Below are 15,793 nucleotides of genomic sequence, written 5' to 3'. Positions count from 1 at the left end.
ACCCTTCAACGGGTTACTGTCACTGTCGACGCACTGCTGTCCACACCACTTCGTTTGCTGACAGTTTACCGAGTGCTTGTTTATTTTAATGGTCCCCGAATCAATGTGAGCTGTAGCAAACCGACAAGTATAAAGAAAGATATAAAAACTGACAGCAGCGGCAACATGTGCGAACAAAACATTGTAGCCTTTTTAGGATGCAGTGGGCGGATTACCAATGCATTTTTGGAGGCTTTTCGAAGTGGAGCAGCGGGGAATATTGCTAGCCTTTTTTTTTTCTTTTACCACTTTATTTTCTTTTTCTTGGACTTTTGGTTTAAATCTCATCCTCTCTGCACAGGAGAAAGTACAAATATCTGTATTTAACTATTGCAGGGCATCATCATCATCTCCCTCAATCTCAGTCTGCCAGTGTCACCCACCGCTCTATGTGCTGTCTGGGCAGGGCTGTCACTCCTAGCAGCTGCCGTGCGTGAGTGGAGTGCTCTATGCCATCAGCTATTCAGCTTCTGAGGTTCGTGAAGGTGAAGGTGACCATTTCACTATGCTATTAGCTCGAACACCTTTTCTTTTCAGCAGCTCTCACCTTTTTGTTCAATCCCAGGCTCAAATCGAATCTATTCCTGCTCTCCTTTTCACCCTTGCAAATCAACCTAGAAAGGTCATCTTGTTTATCCGCTCTGCTTGTTTTGGAGCCATCTTTGGCAGTGTTCTTTATTGCTATCTACCTGCCTCTTTGCTGTCCTTCTCAGTCAATTTACTCACACCTGGGGGTTTATCATGTTCCCCTGAGGCGTTTATCATGTGAACATCTGCATTTTGCTATCACAGGAAATCCCCCCTCACGGCTCACGGTCCACTGTAGGTGGAGTTTGGCTGGACTTCATTTATTCCCAAAGATTGGAGCTTTTGGAGCTTTAATAGGTCACAAGTTCTCGTGTTGCTGGCGGAAGGGAACCTCTGGCCGGCTCTTGGAGCTCTTGCCCCTTCCACTTCCACCTCTTTCCAGCGAAGATTTCAACTTTTTTTTAAGGCTTTGGGAGCTCAAAAATTGGATTTCTGAAACTGTTCTTGGAGGTTTGCTCTCGCCGATTCCCAAGATTTCTTCTTTATCTCTTCGTTTTCAAGATCTGAGCTTGTGGTTTCTTGGTGCAAAGCAGAGGAATCCACCGCAATCGCCCTGAGATTTGGAGCTGGAATAGTCCATCCATGGGTTCCGGGTCCGGCCATGGAGCGGCCGCGGCCGCGGCCGTGGTGTTGGTGTCTTGGCTGTGCGCCGCGGTGGTCGGCGTCGGCGCCATAGGGGCGAACTGGGGCACGCAGACGAGCCACCCGCTGCCACCTGACACGGTGGTGCGGATGCTCAAGGACAATGGGTTCCAGAAGGTGAAGCTGTTCGACGCCGAGGATGGCACCATGAACGCCCTCAAGAAGAGCGGGCTGGAGGTGATGGTCGGCATTCCCAACGACATGTTGCTGACGATGGCCACAAACATGAAGGCCGCCGAGAAGTGGGTCGACACCAACGTCTCCAGCTACCTCAATGACGGCGTCAGCGTCAGGTATTTGCCTCTGTGTCTGCAGCTTCTGATTGCGGTTACTGCTCTTCAACTCACACTGAAATTTCAGTCCAAATGATCTAACTGTGAATCTATAATAGTGGGTAAATAAGATGACTTCCGTGCTACCGTTTGTTTCGTATTGATTGGTGGTAATTGTGGGAAATGGTTGAAGCTCATAACCGGTTGAACGTTTGACTTGGAAAGAAATAATTCATCATCTCCGTACACGACAATCTGTCGGAATTTTTCATGCTAATTATCTAGGATGGCAAATGATTGAAGGTCATAGCTGGCTAAATGTTTGGCTTGGAAAGTAGTAACTCATCGTCTCTGTACACGACAAACTGTTGTTATTTTCCGTGCTAATAATCTAGGGTGGCAAATGATTGAAGCTCATAGCTTGTTAAATGTTTGACTTGGAAAGTAGTAACTCATCATCACCGTACAGGACAGACGGTTGGCATTTTTTCTTGCGCTTTTAGTAAATTTGTGTGCATGCTGTAGTTTGGACATGAGAAACGGTTGGCGTTTTTGGTTGTGCATCTAATGCTTTGCACACCTGATTGGGTGCATGCCATTGTTTTCATGTGAGGAACGCTCGGTGTGTTTGTTCCATTCGAAAATTGGGAGTTTGACGTTTCATTAATCTGTGCATGCACCACCAGATAAATGCCTGCACCTTTTTTAAGAATTTCCTTTCCTGATAGCTTTGTTATGTTTATAAAGCATGCTTCTTTGTCATATGGAAATCTGAAATGCCTCAAGTTTTCACTGAGCATTGCAGATAGGTGTTGCTTGGCTGCACTGAGAATCATGTCACCATGGCCAGATTTATGAGCTATAAGATGCTAGCAGTCAACTACTAGTGATTATGAGGTTTTAAACGTCCTTTTTTCCCTAAGCAAACAACTTTTTTGAAAGGAATGATTTCAAACGAACCTGACCCTTGAAGACACCTGGTAGCATTCAGTGGCTTCTCAATGCCCTTTAAAGAGGTGGACCTTACCCTACGGAGAGAATGCATCCATTTTGGCCACTCCTTTATTTGCATTCCTTCTTTCAATGGAGCATAGTTGTCCTGTCCCTCTTGTATGATAGCTTGTGCATTTATGATTTAATCAACTTACCTCAGGCATTTATCCTATTACTACTTTATGCTTCTTATTTCACTTTCTGTTGGATTGTGTGGATTGCTTGATGGGTGGATGGCCTATTTATATGCTATTACTCTAAATGTAGAAAATTATTTCGAAAATGCATTTTGCCAGAAGTTGGAAGCTTCAGTTTTTTGAAGAACTTTTTAACACCATGTCTGGTTCTAGAAGGAAAACTCGTTTTTTTTAGCATTGTTGATTTCATTTTTCCACATCAAGAGTACTCACTCTAAAAAGGAAACTATCTGTACCTCAACTGTGGCGATTAGCGAATCGATCTTAGCAAGATATTGTTTGTACTCCTTCTCAATGTTTTAGAAGTATTTTCAAAATGTTGTTCACACATGATCCATAATTCCATGTATCAAACTTCCAACACATTTTTTTTTAAAAAATATATATTAAACTGCTAAATAGCATGTGCCTAGAAAAGTACACATAAATCATCAGAACTGCTGTTCATATGTTATCAAAGTACACTAATTATGCACATAGTAATCACCATCAGTCCATCACAATGTATGCTATATTCCAAAGCTTTATTTCTTTTTTTATTACTACTTCAAAACTCACCTGATTATAATCTGTCTGGTGCCCTTCATTCTTTTTTTAGTGAGTTTTGAATTAATCAGCATATTTTGTACATGCACCGTGGTGTATTAAATTGGCCACTTCTCCCTACGTCGATCCTTGGCATCACCACTGCTTGCAAGCAGAGCTCTTTAAAAGGATAACTACGCCACGTAGGCAGAATGCGCAACAGGCACAATGTTCGCTTCCTTTTGCCTTCCTACAGTACCTGATAGCTTAGATAGATTAATATCAATGTCCTTCTCAAACTCAGATTTGTGAATTGACTAACAGAACTCAGAAAACAGCTTCATCAATCCTCTCCTGTTCCAGCTTTTATGGAAAACATACAGCTATCAGTCTTTTCATATCTTCTTCTTTTAAAATTTTCATATACACATCTTGTTCAGGTAAGCTATTTCAACATTTTTGTTGCATTAAGCAACAGTCTACCTTGATTGTTAAGTACTCTATTGCAATTTATAAAACACTGTGCCGGTAACATTCTGAACTAGCTATATGTGGTTTGCCCTCAAATGTTCACTACCAGCACTATGAGTAATGAACAATGACTCTGGGAATATGCATATCAGCATGCCATCTGAGCTACTTGTGTGCACATCATGACACAACCGCATGTTGTAAATGAAAGGTAGTTTGTGCAAGATAGTACTTTGCTTCATGTTCTGAATCCCACAACCAATTCCATTGATTTTTCTGCCAATGATAAGTTCTTGATGTTAACTCAGTACCATCTGCATGATGTGTGGTCTCACCCCTTTATTTGTCCTATTTCACTGTTAGGTACGTTGCAGTTGGAAATGAGCCTTTCTTGGAGACATACAATGGAAGCTTTCTGCAAACCACTTATCCTGCCATAAAAAACATACAAAGTGCACTTATAAAGGCCGGTTTGGGCAATCAAGTTAAAGTCACATGCCCTCTCAATGCTGATGTCTATGCATCACCAACTAGCAAGCCTTCTGATGGGGACTTCCGCACAGATATTCATGATCTAATGATCGCTATCGTAAAATTGCTCAGTGACAATGGTGGAGCTTTCACTGTCAACATATACCCTTTCATAAGCCTTTACATTGATCCAAACTTCCCTGTGGACTATGCCTTCTTTGAGGGGGCCTCGACGCCCATCGTTGATGGATCCATCACTTATACAAACATGTTTGACGCGAACCATGACACACTTATATGGGCTCTGAAAAAGAATGGCTTTGGAAACCTCCCAGTCATTGTTGGGGAGATTGGATGGCCTACTGATGGGGACAGGAATGCCAATGCTCAGATGGCTCAGCGCTTCAACCAAGGCTTCATGACTCATATTGCTTCTGGGCGAGGGACACCGATGCGGCCTGGACCTGTTGATGCTTACTTATTCAGTCTAATTGATGAGGATGAGAAGAGCATACAACCAGGAAATTTCGAGCGGCACTGGGGGATCTTTACTTATGATGGCCAGCCAAAGTACCAACTGAATCTTGGGACAGCAAATTCAGGTGGCCTTGTGAGAGCAAGGGGCGTTAAGTACCTTGAAAAGAAGTGGTGCGTACTGAAGCCTTCGGTGAGCCTCACCGAACCGAGGCTTGCAGACAACGTGGCTTATGCGTGTTCCATGGCAGACTGCACCAGCCTTGGTTACAAGACTTCATGTGGGATGCTGGACGTGCGCGGCAACATCTCATATGCGTTCAACAACTACTACCAGAAGAATGACCAAGACGATGTGGCCTGTGGGTTTCAAAACCTCGCGACGACCACGGGCCAAGACCCCAGCACTGGGACATGCAGATTCGGTATCATGATCGAGGTTGACTCTGCCTTCTCATGGAGGCTGCAGCGGCTCGGAAGCAACTTCCTCTTGATGCTCCTGCTTGTGCTTCTCCAGCTATGCCTGTCATTCCTATAGATGCTTGTTTCGCTGGAGATGATCATAAGAGCATAAACAATCTGACAGCTTGAGCATATTTGATGTCTGTTGTCAGTATCATTCATGTAGGAACCTTTTCGTTTTTTAACCCCTTCTCTTCTCTTCTGGAAGGAAATTGCGGACTGCAGGTTCCATCCATGCTTGGATTATTGTTAGGGTTAGATTTGATCCATCAGCACCATTTGTGACGGGAATTGGTGTTGAGCCAGCCGTAGGCTCCCAGAAATGTGATGGCTCTGCGATTAAACCTTTGCAAGCGTGGTAAATTCAGACTTCTCTGTTGCATCTGTGATCCATCTTCCATCATGCGTCATCTTCAGGGGCCTGCAAGGCTTTGGTTCTGCTTAAGTACAAAACCAATTGCATTCTGGAGGTCATTCTGTTCTACACTCCACACATGTTTTCTTCTGCATTCTTGTTCAGTGAAGTGTGATCCACATGTTTTCTTCAGCATTCTTGCTAGTGAGGTGTGATCTGATCACTCAAATGGGCAACGGGACTGCCAAGCGCTACCGGGTCAGTGTCAGGTTTGGATCTGAGGCGGTGTGGTCCTGTGGCCCTTTGATTGACTGACCAGATGGAACGAACACCAGGATTTATCAACTTGCAGCAGTTGCTGGTTGCTGAATCATACTCATACAAAGATTAAAAAAATAAAAGAAATAAATGTAGGACCATGAGCATCTCGTACGCCAAGAGTACAAATTGAGGTCAATTTGCAGTACGTGCTCAAGTGGACTTGTGGCCACCAACAGTGACAGCAAATTATCTACTATCTTTTGTCCAGATTCCAAGTACACACGGTAGGTTATAAAGAAGATGAAGAAGTACACACGGTAGATCCTACAGCAAAATTTCCTGTCTAGTCCAGATTCAAGACTATAAAGAGCTGTTCGGACAGGGGGATTCAAACACAAATTTCTAAAACCTAGTACAAATTTGCACCAAATGTACTATTACATAATAAAAAAAATATCCGGACCATTCCCCCTTATCCAACAGGGGTAAAATCATCTCAGCATGTGGCGCAGAAACCTACAGCAGGCAACGGCAGGTCGTCGCCTCGTCGGATCAGCTCTGTGATGGAGAAGAGGGGGGCTGATCTGATCGGCGTTGGTTGTGGCCGTTTCGGAATCTGGATTCATCGCGAGAGAGACTGTTATCTGATACTCTGTCCCTGCAGTTATACGTTCTGTTTCAAGGTCGTTTTCGATGTCCGCCGCCTTCTCCTGTTCGTGTTCGTGCTGGGTTGGGGATGATGACGCAGACGCCTAAAATTCGAGCCAAATTTTGTGCTGGCACATCTTGTTCCAAACTTTTGTTGCTGAAATCACACAGCACCTAATCAACAAGGGCTGTAAATCCTGCAACATCCGCCCCGCCGGCGACGACAAACACCACCGCCGGCGACAGCAAGTGCGACGGCGACCGGGAGCACGCTGACGAAGTGGCGCCAGCTCCACCACTCCCAGTGCAGTCACTGTCGCACGCCGCATCCACAGTGCATTGCCAAACGAAGCAAGCACCACCACCGAAAAAGCTCCACCGCTGTCGATCCATCCATGCTCTCTGGCCACTCTTTTTTTTGCTTGAGGCTCGAGCCGTGTGCTACTGCGGTGCAGAGAGGCCGGCTGGCCGGCCATTGTCGACTGTCCTATCGTTACCAAATGTGGCAACAAGAGCTTTACCATCTGAGAACCCTGGAAGCCTGGAAATCCGCCACGAAAAAAGGTCTCTCTTTTCGTGAATTCGTGTGGCTGGGGTACTGAACTCGTTGCAGTACTGGGCACCGGGCACTTGCTACCGCCGTGGGAGTGAGTGGAGTGACCGGAAGATCAGAGGCAGTTGTGGTTGTTGTCGCCAGCACCAGTAACAGTCACCGGTGGTGGTAAGCCACTGAGCCCTGCACCTGCTGGCGGTGTCAGAGGCGGCCATGTGCCTTGGTTGTTGCGGAGGAGGCAGCCATGCCAATGCCATCCACTCGCAGAGTCTCGCACAGGTGGGGTAGCAGGCAGCTAGAGAGACAGAGAGATGGATGCAAAAAGGGGAGCTGGCCATACCATATTGCGTGTACTGGATCGATTATTGGGAGTCTTGTCTTTCTTATCTGCTCGCTTTCGGCTTTCCTTCAGCGTCTTTTGGTTTCTGAGGCCCTGGTTCCCCCTTTCCTTCCTTCCCCACTGCCCTTGCCAGTTGCCACAGTTGCAGTGCAAGAATTTTCAGCAAGACACAGATTCTTCATTCGCCATCATCAGAAAAGGAGGTGAGATTCTTGCTCCCCCTCAACACCCCTACCCCTGGAAGCAGGTTGCAACCTGAAAGATTGGAGGGAGGGAGGGAGGGAGAAATTGGGAAAGTGGCTGTCATGATGTGTAGGGGTCCAGCACTGGAGTGGTTGACGACTTGACGGCGCTGTGGTGTGTACAGGCTGAGGGGGAGGAGGAGAAGAAGAGGAATATGATATAGATCTCAGCAAGCCGGAGATGAGGGTGAGGCAGCAGTGGCCAAGCTCTTGCTCCAGTGGGCGAGGCTGAGCTTCTTGTTCTCCCCAGTCCATCGATGCGCCGCCGCCTCCTCCTCGGCTCGCCGGATCAGCGGAGCTCCATGGCTGCTGTCCAGCGCGGTGCTGCGGATTGAGAGGCAGTACTTGGGTCTTTTGCTACAGCTTGGTTGGCGTACTTGTGTTTTTGCCTTTCTTGGTGCTAGAATGATGGCGCTGCTGTTCTCGCCATGATGGATGATCCCTCTAGTAAAAGTTCTAACTCCTCTCTGATAGCACCTTCTGTACTTCTCTGTAAATTTAATGATGCATAGTTGAGTTTGAGTGCTCAGATATGTTACTGCAAATCTGTCCAGTTTCTGCAACTCTTCATACGCCAAATCTTTTCTGTTTTTAACCTGCTTCACCCTTCCATTTTGTTGCTTTGGGATACAGCTAGGAGAACGGCTGGGATTTTTGGTTCTGGAATGGGTTCCTTTGGGATGGACTGGAGCCAGAAGGGCTCCGTGTTGTGGGATTGGGAGAATTTGCCACCGATAGGTGCAAATGGGAACCTTGTGCCGCAGGCTGAGGCCAAGTTTGCTGGCGTTGAGGTCACAAGGCATGGATCAGTGCATTCTTCCTGCGGTACTTTTTCGTCCAGCTCGGAGATGGGGTATGGTTCATCTAAGAGTTCCATATCCGCGTCGATTGATTCTTCGCCCAAGGCGGGGAACAACATGGAGCTCAATTTTGCACCTGCCAGAGTGCCTGACAAGTACATCGGCAAGAACACTGATTTGAGAACCTCCCCGTCATCAGTGATAGCCGTAAGCAGTGGAGAGCCGGTGCTTAGTCTGAAACTTGGCAAGAGAACCTATTTTGAAGATGCCTGTGGAGGGCAGAGTGTCAAGAGTTCACCGTCAGATTCGAGTATAGTGACTCCTCCTGCTGCTCCGGTGAAGAAGGCAAAGGCGGCTCAAAACGTGCAGAACTCATACTGTCAGGTTGAAGGTTGCAAGATTGATCTCTCTTCTGCTAAAGATTACCATCGAAAGCACAAAGTCTGTGAAGCTCATTCTAAGGCTCCCAAGGTTGTTGTTGCTGGTCTGGAGCGGCGCTTTTGTCAACAGTGTAGCCGGTGAGTTGCATTAGCTAATAAACTGAGCATCCATTTCTGTCGAAACATGTTTTATGTTTGTATTCTTGTATCCCTTGTCTTGGCATCCTTGACTAAGTTAAAGTGCTGTACTATGTTGGCTCTCCAATGCCTTGCAGATTCCATGGTTTAGATGTCTTTGACCAGAAAAAAAGAAGCTGCCGTAGGCGTCTCAATGATCACAATGCCCGCAGACGGAAGCCACAACCTGAAGCAATTTCGTTTGGTTCATCAAGGCTCCCCGCAATGTTCTATGGTACTGGTAAGCGTTTAGTTGCCTTGTGATTTTTTGAAACTAGTGCATTGCTGTTCTTCTTTGAGCAACTATCCTATTTAAGAATCTTTCCTTTTCATGCACGTTCGCAACTAAATACTGTAAAAACTTAGGAATACAAAGTTGAAATCTTGTGTCTGAGGTTGGCTCTGTTTTTTCACAACTCAGTGTTTTAATTTTTGAGATGTCATGACCTTTCTTACTATATGTGGCATGATGACTCTGCCAGTACTGGCATTTATGAACTCCACCTGAGGGAGTGCCACTTGTGATGATTTCTATATATAGGACAAATGCAATATCAATTAAGTTGTATTTGTTTTGTTGAGGGGTTTCATATGCTCCGTTCTTTTCAATTTAGATATCCAAGAAATGATTAAACTTTATATATCATGATGCCATCTTGCCTTACAGTTATGTCTCCACATCATACTTGACTACTTTAGGACAACTTACATTGCATAATGGTACAAATAAATTGATGGTTTTGAGTCTGGAGACACTATGAAGCTGTTAAGTATCTTAATGAGCATCAGTTCAAGTTCAACAAGTGCCTGTTGAGTTCACTATATTTTCACTATTTTGTATGGAAGCAGCTTTATTGCTAATACTAAGCAAATACTTTGTTCTCTTGCTGAATCTGTTTAGAATTAGTGCTGAATTGCTACTTTCTTAACAGATCCAAGGCAACAGACAAGTCTTCTGTTTGGTCAAGCTCCTTATGGTCAAATGAGAAGCCGTGCAAGTTCTTCATGGGATAACCCTGGAGGAGCCTTCAAATTTGCAGAAACTAAAGCTTCTTGGTTAAAGCCAGCAGGAGCTACTGGTCTTGATGCCTTGCACCTATCAAGTCAGCAGGTATGGAACAACATTATGCCACATGGTGCACATCAAGATTTTGCTGGGTTCATGGCTTTCAAAGGAACCAGTGCAAAGGTCCTCAATCAAGGTAGTTTTTCCTCTCTATTATGAACTGATACAATATTAAAAAGAAATGGTCCTTCACTTTCATGAAAACTATTTTCCTTAAAATCCCTGAAACGACCCGAATTCCCATTTTAGAGAATTCAAGCCTACGCACCTTCGTGATAGTCCCAGGAAGGCTATCACGTGCGAATCCCTGTCTCAACAGTACAAATCCATACCAACACAAAAATATAGAATAGTAACAGAGTAACAATATCATAAATATTGAGTACAACACTTCGGCTCATGCCGGTACAAGTCCATCAGGACTGAATCATGAAAGGTAAAACATCTACGCAGCGGAAACATGTAGCGTGGCGAACAACATCTCCAGAGGCGACTTGAGCGAGGGACCATCCCTAGTCTTCCCATCCGTTGTTGTCGAAGTCATAGTCGGGCTCCGTCCTTGAAAAGCCACCATCTACCCGAGAAGCGGGTAGGCCATGTCAATTCCCAAGAGCAACAAGCCAAGGAGTTGGGGGAATAATACTATATGCATGGAACAACCTATATATGGCTGTAGAGGTGTATGCAGCACCAGCAATCAAGGATGCATCAAAGCAATACCATATCTGAGGTCAACACCTCATATCAAGGAAGTCGTCACAAGTCACCATATCCTTAACCCAAGAATCCCCAAACACACTAGGTGATGTGAGAGCTCCCTCCCCTCACATCTCAATGGCAAACGCCGGCCTATCTTAAAAAAGGGAAGGCAAAAGTAAAAATATAAGTCTAGTTAGAAGTAGCAGTAGTCAACAGCACTGTCCATAACCAGTGGACACGGACTATAGCTATAGGTTTATACACTCTGCAGAGGTTGTACAATTGTACCCACACGGATGGAGCCTGAACGGTAGCGCGATCCGTCCAAACCCCACCTAAGTAGCGATCCGTCCAAACCCCACCTAACAGCCGGAGCCCTAGTAAGTGGATAGTACTCTCCTGTTTCCTCGAGTTTGGAACTGTCCTCAACTACTCTCCTGTTTCCTCGAGTTTGGAACCATCCTCAACTGTAGGGCACGCCGTCACCAGTTGAGGACCTTGAAACTATGAAACCTACCCACGCCGGGGTGCAGTCTGGTCAGAGCAGGTCAACGCCTCGAACTCCTTACACTGATCCTCCAATCCGCCTACAGGCTGAACACTATCCACCACTAGTCTCAGGTCGAACCCCGCCCATAACAAGACGAATGGTGAACTGACTCGGTCCTTAGGGGCTGAGAGCGAGCACTCAACTCCACAAGTATATGCCGAAGCACCTGCAACGTACAAGTACGCCACCTGCTTCTCAGTGTCAAACAAGGTACCCGCCGCGGGCACAGGGGGTGTAGAGAGAGTCTAGAATGCTCTCCCTTGGCAAGGCACTCCCCAGTACCAACCGCGGCTCGCTCCCGCCAAAACACGTCAAGGAATCACACTCACCCAAAACAAACACGAGTGTACAAGGAATCCCATCACCAAATCATGGTATATGCCTATCCATAACTCAAAAGTATGTATATGGATATAAATAAGGTGGACTAGCTAGGGGTTTGTAGCTAGTCCACAAGTAGGTAACAAGGAAAACAGGATAAACAATTATCAAGGCATGGCTAGAATCATAGGCTATGCAATCAATCATCATCCAAGCATCATAAATAAAGCGCTAGCAACTAAGCATGCATAGGATCTATATGATTGGGAGTGACATGACACCTTGTCCGTAGTTGTTGGGATCCTCTTCGGTGTAGTCGGGGTCGAGAGTCCTCCGGGTCGTAGCTCGGGTCTGAACAGAACGAGATACGGTGCAATACAAATTAATCGGTATTACATCTAGGCAAAAACTCCAAGAAAGCTAAATTTAGAAGATCCAAATGACATCAAACTAGCTACAAACAACACGGGCTAGATTTTACGAATTTAATGCAACTGCTTTCATATTTTTCGGAGTTCAAAGGAATTAGTTATGAATTTTTAAAGATTAAAGAATTTATTTAGTTATTTAATTAATTTCGGAAAAAATATTAATTGGGGTGACATGTGTCAGCTTCTGGTTGCGCCACGTGGTAGCACGGGAGGGTGCCACGTGTCGGCTGACGTCAGCGTTGACCGATCAACGGCCAACATTGACCCGGTCAACGGCCAAATGGGCCCCATCGGTCAGTCGGTGGGCCCCTTTGTCTGTTAGTGGGCCCCACGAGCGAGCCTGACCCTTTGACATGTCAGCGTCACGTGGCCATCCTATCCTGCGTGGCGCTACCACGTGGGGCTCACGTGGCGCAATTGTGGCCGCACAGGGTTAATCGGGATCCGGTGTGCCCGCCGGATCTCGTGTGCCACACCGGGTGGCACGCGCGCGATTGGCTGCGGCGCAACGTCGCGGTGAAGGGTGGCGGTGACCGCGCCCACGATGTCGCGGCACGACGCGACGTCGCAGCGCGGCGTGGCTGCGGCCTGGCCAAAGGCTCTGCCGTTGGCCGCGGCGAGGCAGGGTGCGGCGCTGCGGTGGCCGGCCAGAGGTGCCAAGGGGAGAGAAGAAGAGAGAAAGGGTGGCGACGCTCACGGTGAGGTGGGGGAGAAGAGGGACGTCGGTGTGGTGAAGGCTCGCGGAATGGCGGCGGCTTCCTTGGCGACGGCGGCAGCGACTCCTTCTCCTCGGGTGGTGACGAGGTAGCTTCGGCTCCTCCTTCCCGACGCGGCGCGTCAGCTCCTCCGGCGCGACCTCCTCCTCTTCTCTCTCTTCTTTCCCCTTCTCTTCTCTTCCCCTCTTCCTTCCCCCTCTTCTCTCAACTGGCGGTGGCGGCATGAGAGACCCTAGGTAGATGGGTGAGGCCTCCCGGTTAGGGGTATTTATAGCCCTCGGCCGAGGCTAGGGCTACAGTGCGGGCGCGAGCACACGCATCCGTCCATCCTTCGCGCCCGAGGGTGGCGTGGCGGCCATCCAACAGCCCAGACACTAGGGTTTGGGGCGCGGCCGGCGGGAGCTACAGGGGCACGACGGGGATTTCCCCCTCGCGGAAGGCTCCGGAAGGTCACAGGTGCGCGGCGCGGAGCAGAGTGGGCAGGGGAGAGAGAGGGAGGCGGCGAGAGGTGAGGGGTAAAGCTGACAGGTGGGCCCCACCTGTCAGCGGGAGAGAAAGAGAGGGCGGGGGGTGGCTGGCAGGCCGATGGGCTGGTTTCGCTGGCTGGCGTACTGGGCTATTTCGGGAAGGTTAGGTGGGCCAGGTCGGTTGGGTTACGGGCCGGCCTGGTGCGTTAGATAGGTTAGATTTGTTAGTTTAGGTTTATTTTCATTTTTAGTTTGAATGTTGAATTGGATTCAAAATTCAAACATAGTCATATTTGAGATCCAAATAAAATCAAATGAAATCCAAATCACTCGTGCAAGTATGTTTTAAATTTAATGCACAAATTTAGTTACTAGCTTTTGAATTTAGAGTTAAGAAAGAGGGTTGACCTTAAGTTTGACCATGTGTTTAAATGATCCACACATTCAAACAAAAAGTTTTAAATTTTTGCAAAAACTGGTACAATTAAAAATCACTCAATTTTGAGGGATATTACAATTCCTAACCAGGGAAAATTCATAGATAGGTGCAACAGTTAGTATTATTATTTTAGGAACCTTTCATAGAATTTATATTTTAGATGATTCTTCAACCTGTGCGTTAGCGCATTAATGCTTCTTTGAAGCTACTAAGTTTTTAGCTAATTATAGCTAACATAATTTACAACAGCCTGACATGTAGTTTTATGAGTTCTGACACGTACCTGTATGATTTCGTACTGTTCATTGTATAAGTTTGCATCACACTAGTACATGGCATGTTTCTAAATTTGCAATATGAGAACCCTTCTTTGGAAGAGAACCTGAATGGTAGGCCACATTTTACCCCCATGTTTTCATCATGGTAAGGAAATGATTATTACCTACCATTTTGAGCAGCATCCGAGTAATCTCATTATTCTCTTTGTACTAGCTTCTTGCAACATGATTGCACCTTTCTGCTCTAGGCTTCAATGCACTAGTGTACCATTTATTTTTTGCAAGTGCTGAATTGGCAAGGATCTGCAGTCTCATCTAAAATTCATCCAGTTTATTGCAGAATTGTGACAATCAGTGGCAGCCACCTAACCTTGACTCAGCTATTTCATAGCATGGCCATAGGATACAGCACGCTAGGCAAACTTTTCAGACCACTACACCATAATTGTAGCCTCGTACAGTTTGTAGTGATCTGTGTGTAAGGTAGGTCGTAGGTGATCTATACCATGGTTGGTTCGAAAATTTTGCATGTTTGAAGTAGATTGCACTCATGGTTGGTTCAAAAATTAGGGATGTTGTGAAATAGACTGAAGCCGCCAGGATGTTTTCCTTTTCTCATATCGTTTGGGAAATCAGTAAGTAGCCAACTAATGTCATCCACATAGCCAATATGCTTTGGGTCCAGATTCCAGGAAAGACTCAACTGATTGATTGCTTTTAGTGCCATTCTAGAAACATTGTGCTTCTGCTGCTCAAAGTGTGTGGTTGCTAATGCTACACATCCAAGGAAGCCTTGGGGCCAGAATATTTTTTTTTATTCTGTTGAACGATCTAATCATCATTGATTTTGGTAGGACTATATCCTCTATAATATGATGACAAATCCTGGCTTAACTACGCTAGAGTTCTATTTACTATTAACAAGTGGACTAATTCCCAATCTATCATATAGTTGTCATGTCAGGACTTAGCTGCTTGTTTCCAAATAACCAAGACGTACAACAGTTGCCATTGCATACGTTGCAAATTACACCCTAAATACGCTTGTTCAATCAAAATTGAGGATTTTGACTATTGATGAACATAACAATATCCTGCCTTTTACCTGTCCGCAGGCGTTGAAGCTTCTGTGGTCGCCTCCGACTCAAATGGAAACCCGGATCTTCAGCGTGCTCTCTCTCTTCTGTCAAACAATTCGGCCGATGCTGGTAACAACCAGCCGACCACCCAGCTGCACCCGGGCCTGAGCGCCCTCGCCAGCACATCCAACGCAGTGATGCAACAAGCCTCACCACTAGGGCTCTGGCAAGACGGCACGGCCCTTGATCTTCATGCGCGGTTTCAGGCTCTCGATCCCATGGGCAACGGCAGTGCCATTGCAGCAGCTCACGAGCCCCAGCTCCCGAGACCGCCTTCGTACAACGGCTCCTCTTCCCACTATGACCTGACGCGCTGATGCTTCCTTCGGTTAGCGCCTCCGTGGTCGGGTTGCGAGGAATCAGACTGGTTTCTGATGTCTGAAACTCTGAATTTTGAATTGCTATGTTGTTCTGAAAAAAAATAAAGGCCCTCGCAAACTGAGGCTCGACCTGATCCGAGCCTTGCTGACATGGAAATCCCTGGCGTTGCCAGTAGCTGTGTGCTTGAATAATCCATCATACTTGTGATGCTGTTTGTGTAACTCGATTGCTTCAGCGAAGTGATCATGGACGCTTTTTGTTCAGATGCCATGGAAATACTTGTTTTTTGATGTTGATCATCTGCTGTTCTCTCCACAACGTGGGCTTCCACGCCGCCGGGACAGCCATTGCTGACCCACCGCCTCGCGCATCGCCCGCGAGCCCCGCCTCCTTCCCCTCTCTGGCGCCATCCTCCACCGCAACACATAAGGCCAAACAATCAGCCTTGACCGCCGGCCAATCCATCCTCCCATTCC

General features: G+C 46.6%; 2 protein-coding genes across 13 annotated transcripts; both read left to right on the top strand.

The window, feature by feature from the left end:
• The first annotated feature begins 215 nt into the window (after nucleotides 1-215).
• Nucleotides 216-5,518, top strand: LOC117850841 (glucan endo-1,3-beta-glucosidase 6). 10 transcript variants are annotated; one of them, XM_034732790.2, is made up of 5 exons: nucleotides 216-514; nucleotides 605-661; nucleotides 866-1,077; nucleotides 1,161-1,562; nucleotides 4,091-5,518. In XM_034732790.2, the coding sequence occupies exons 4-5, from the start codon at nucleotides 1,210-1,212 to the stop codon at nucleotides 5,208-5,210; spliced, it is 1,473 nt and encodes a 490-aa protein (XP_034588681.1). In that variant the 5' UTR covers nucleotides 216-514; nucleotides 605-661; nucleotides 866-1,077; nucleotides 1,161-1,209; the 3' UTR covers nucleotides 5,211-5,518. The 10 variants fall into 10 exon arrangements, with proteins under 10 accessions (XP_034588681.1, XP_034588627.1, XP_034588675.1 ...); XM_034732736.2 differs by having other exon boundaries at nucleotides 832-1,077; XM_034732784.2 differs by having other exon boundaries at nucleotides 216-524.
• Nucleotides 5,519-7,068: 1,550 nt separating this feature from the next.
• LOC117850817 (squamosa promoter-binding-like protein 3) lies at nucleotides 7,069-15,611 on the top strand. Of its 3 annotated transcripts, XM_034732709.2 has the most exons (6): nucleotides 7,353-7,494; nucleotides 7,659-7,980; nucleotides 8,167-8,851; nucleotides 8,989-9,131; nucleotides 9,823-10,092; nucleotides 14,973-15,611. In XM_034732709.2, the coding sequence occupies exons 2-6, from the start codon at nucleotides 7,962-7,964 to the stop codon at nucleotides 15,311-15,313; spliced, it is 1,458 nt and encodes a 485-aa protein (XP_034588600.1). In that variant the 5' UTR covers nucleotides 7,353-7,494; nucleotides 7,659-7,961; the 3' UTR covers nucleotides 15,314-15,611. The 3 variants fall into 3 exon arrangements, with proteins under 3 accessions (XP_034588588.1, XP_034588594.1, XP_034588600.1); XM_034732697.2 differs by lacking the exon at nucleotides 7,659-7,980 and having other exon boundaries at nucleotides 7,069-7,494; XM_034732703.2 differs by having other exon boundaries at nucleotides 7,351-7,980.
• The last annotated feature ends 182 nt before the right edge of the window (nucleotides 15,612-15,793 follow it).

Source organism: Setaria viridis, chromosome 1 (assembly GCF_005286985.2).
Source record: "Setaria viridis chromosome 1, Setaria_viridis_v4.0, whole genome shotgun sequence".
NCBI lineage: Eukaryota > Viridiplantae > Streptophyta > Magnoliopsida > Poales > Poaceae > Setaria > Setaria viridis.
The sequence above is the reverse complement of the archived record's forward strand: the minus strand, read 5'-3'. Positions and strand labels throughout refer to the sequence as shown.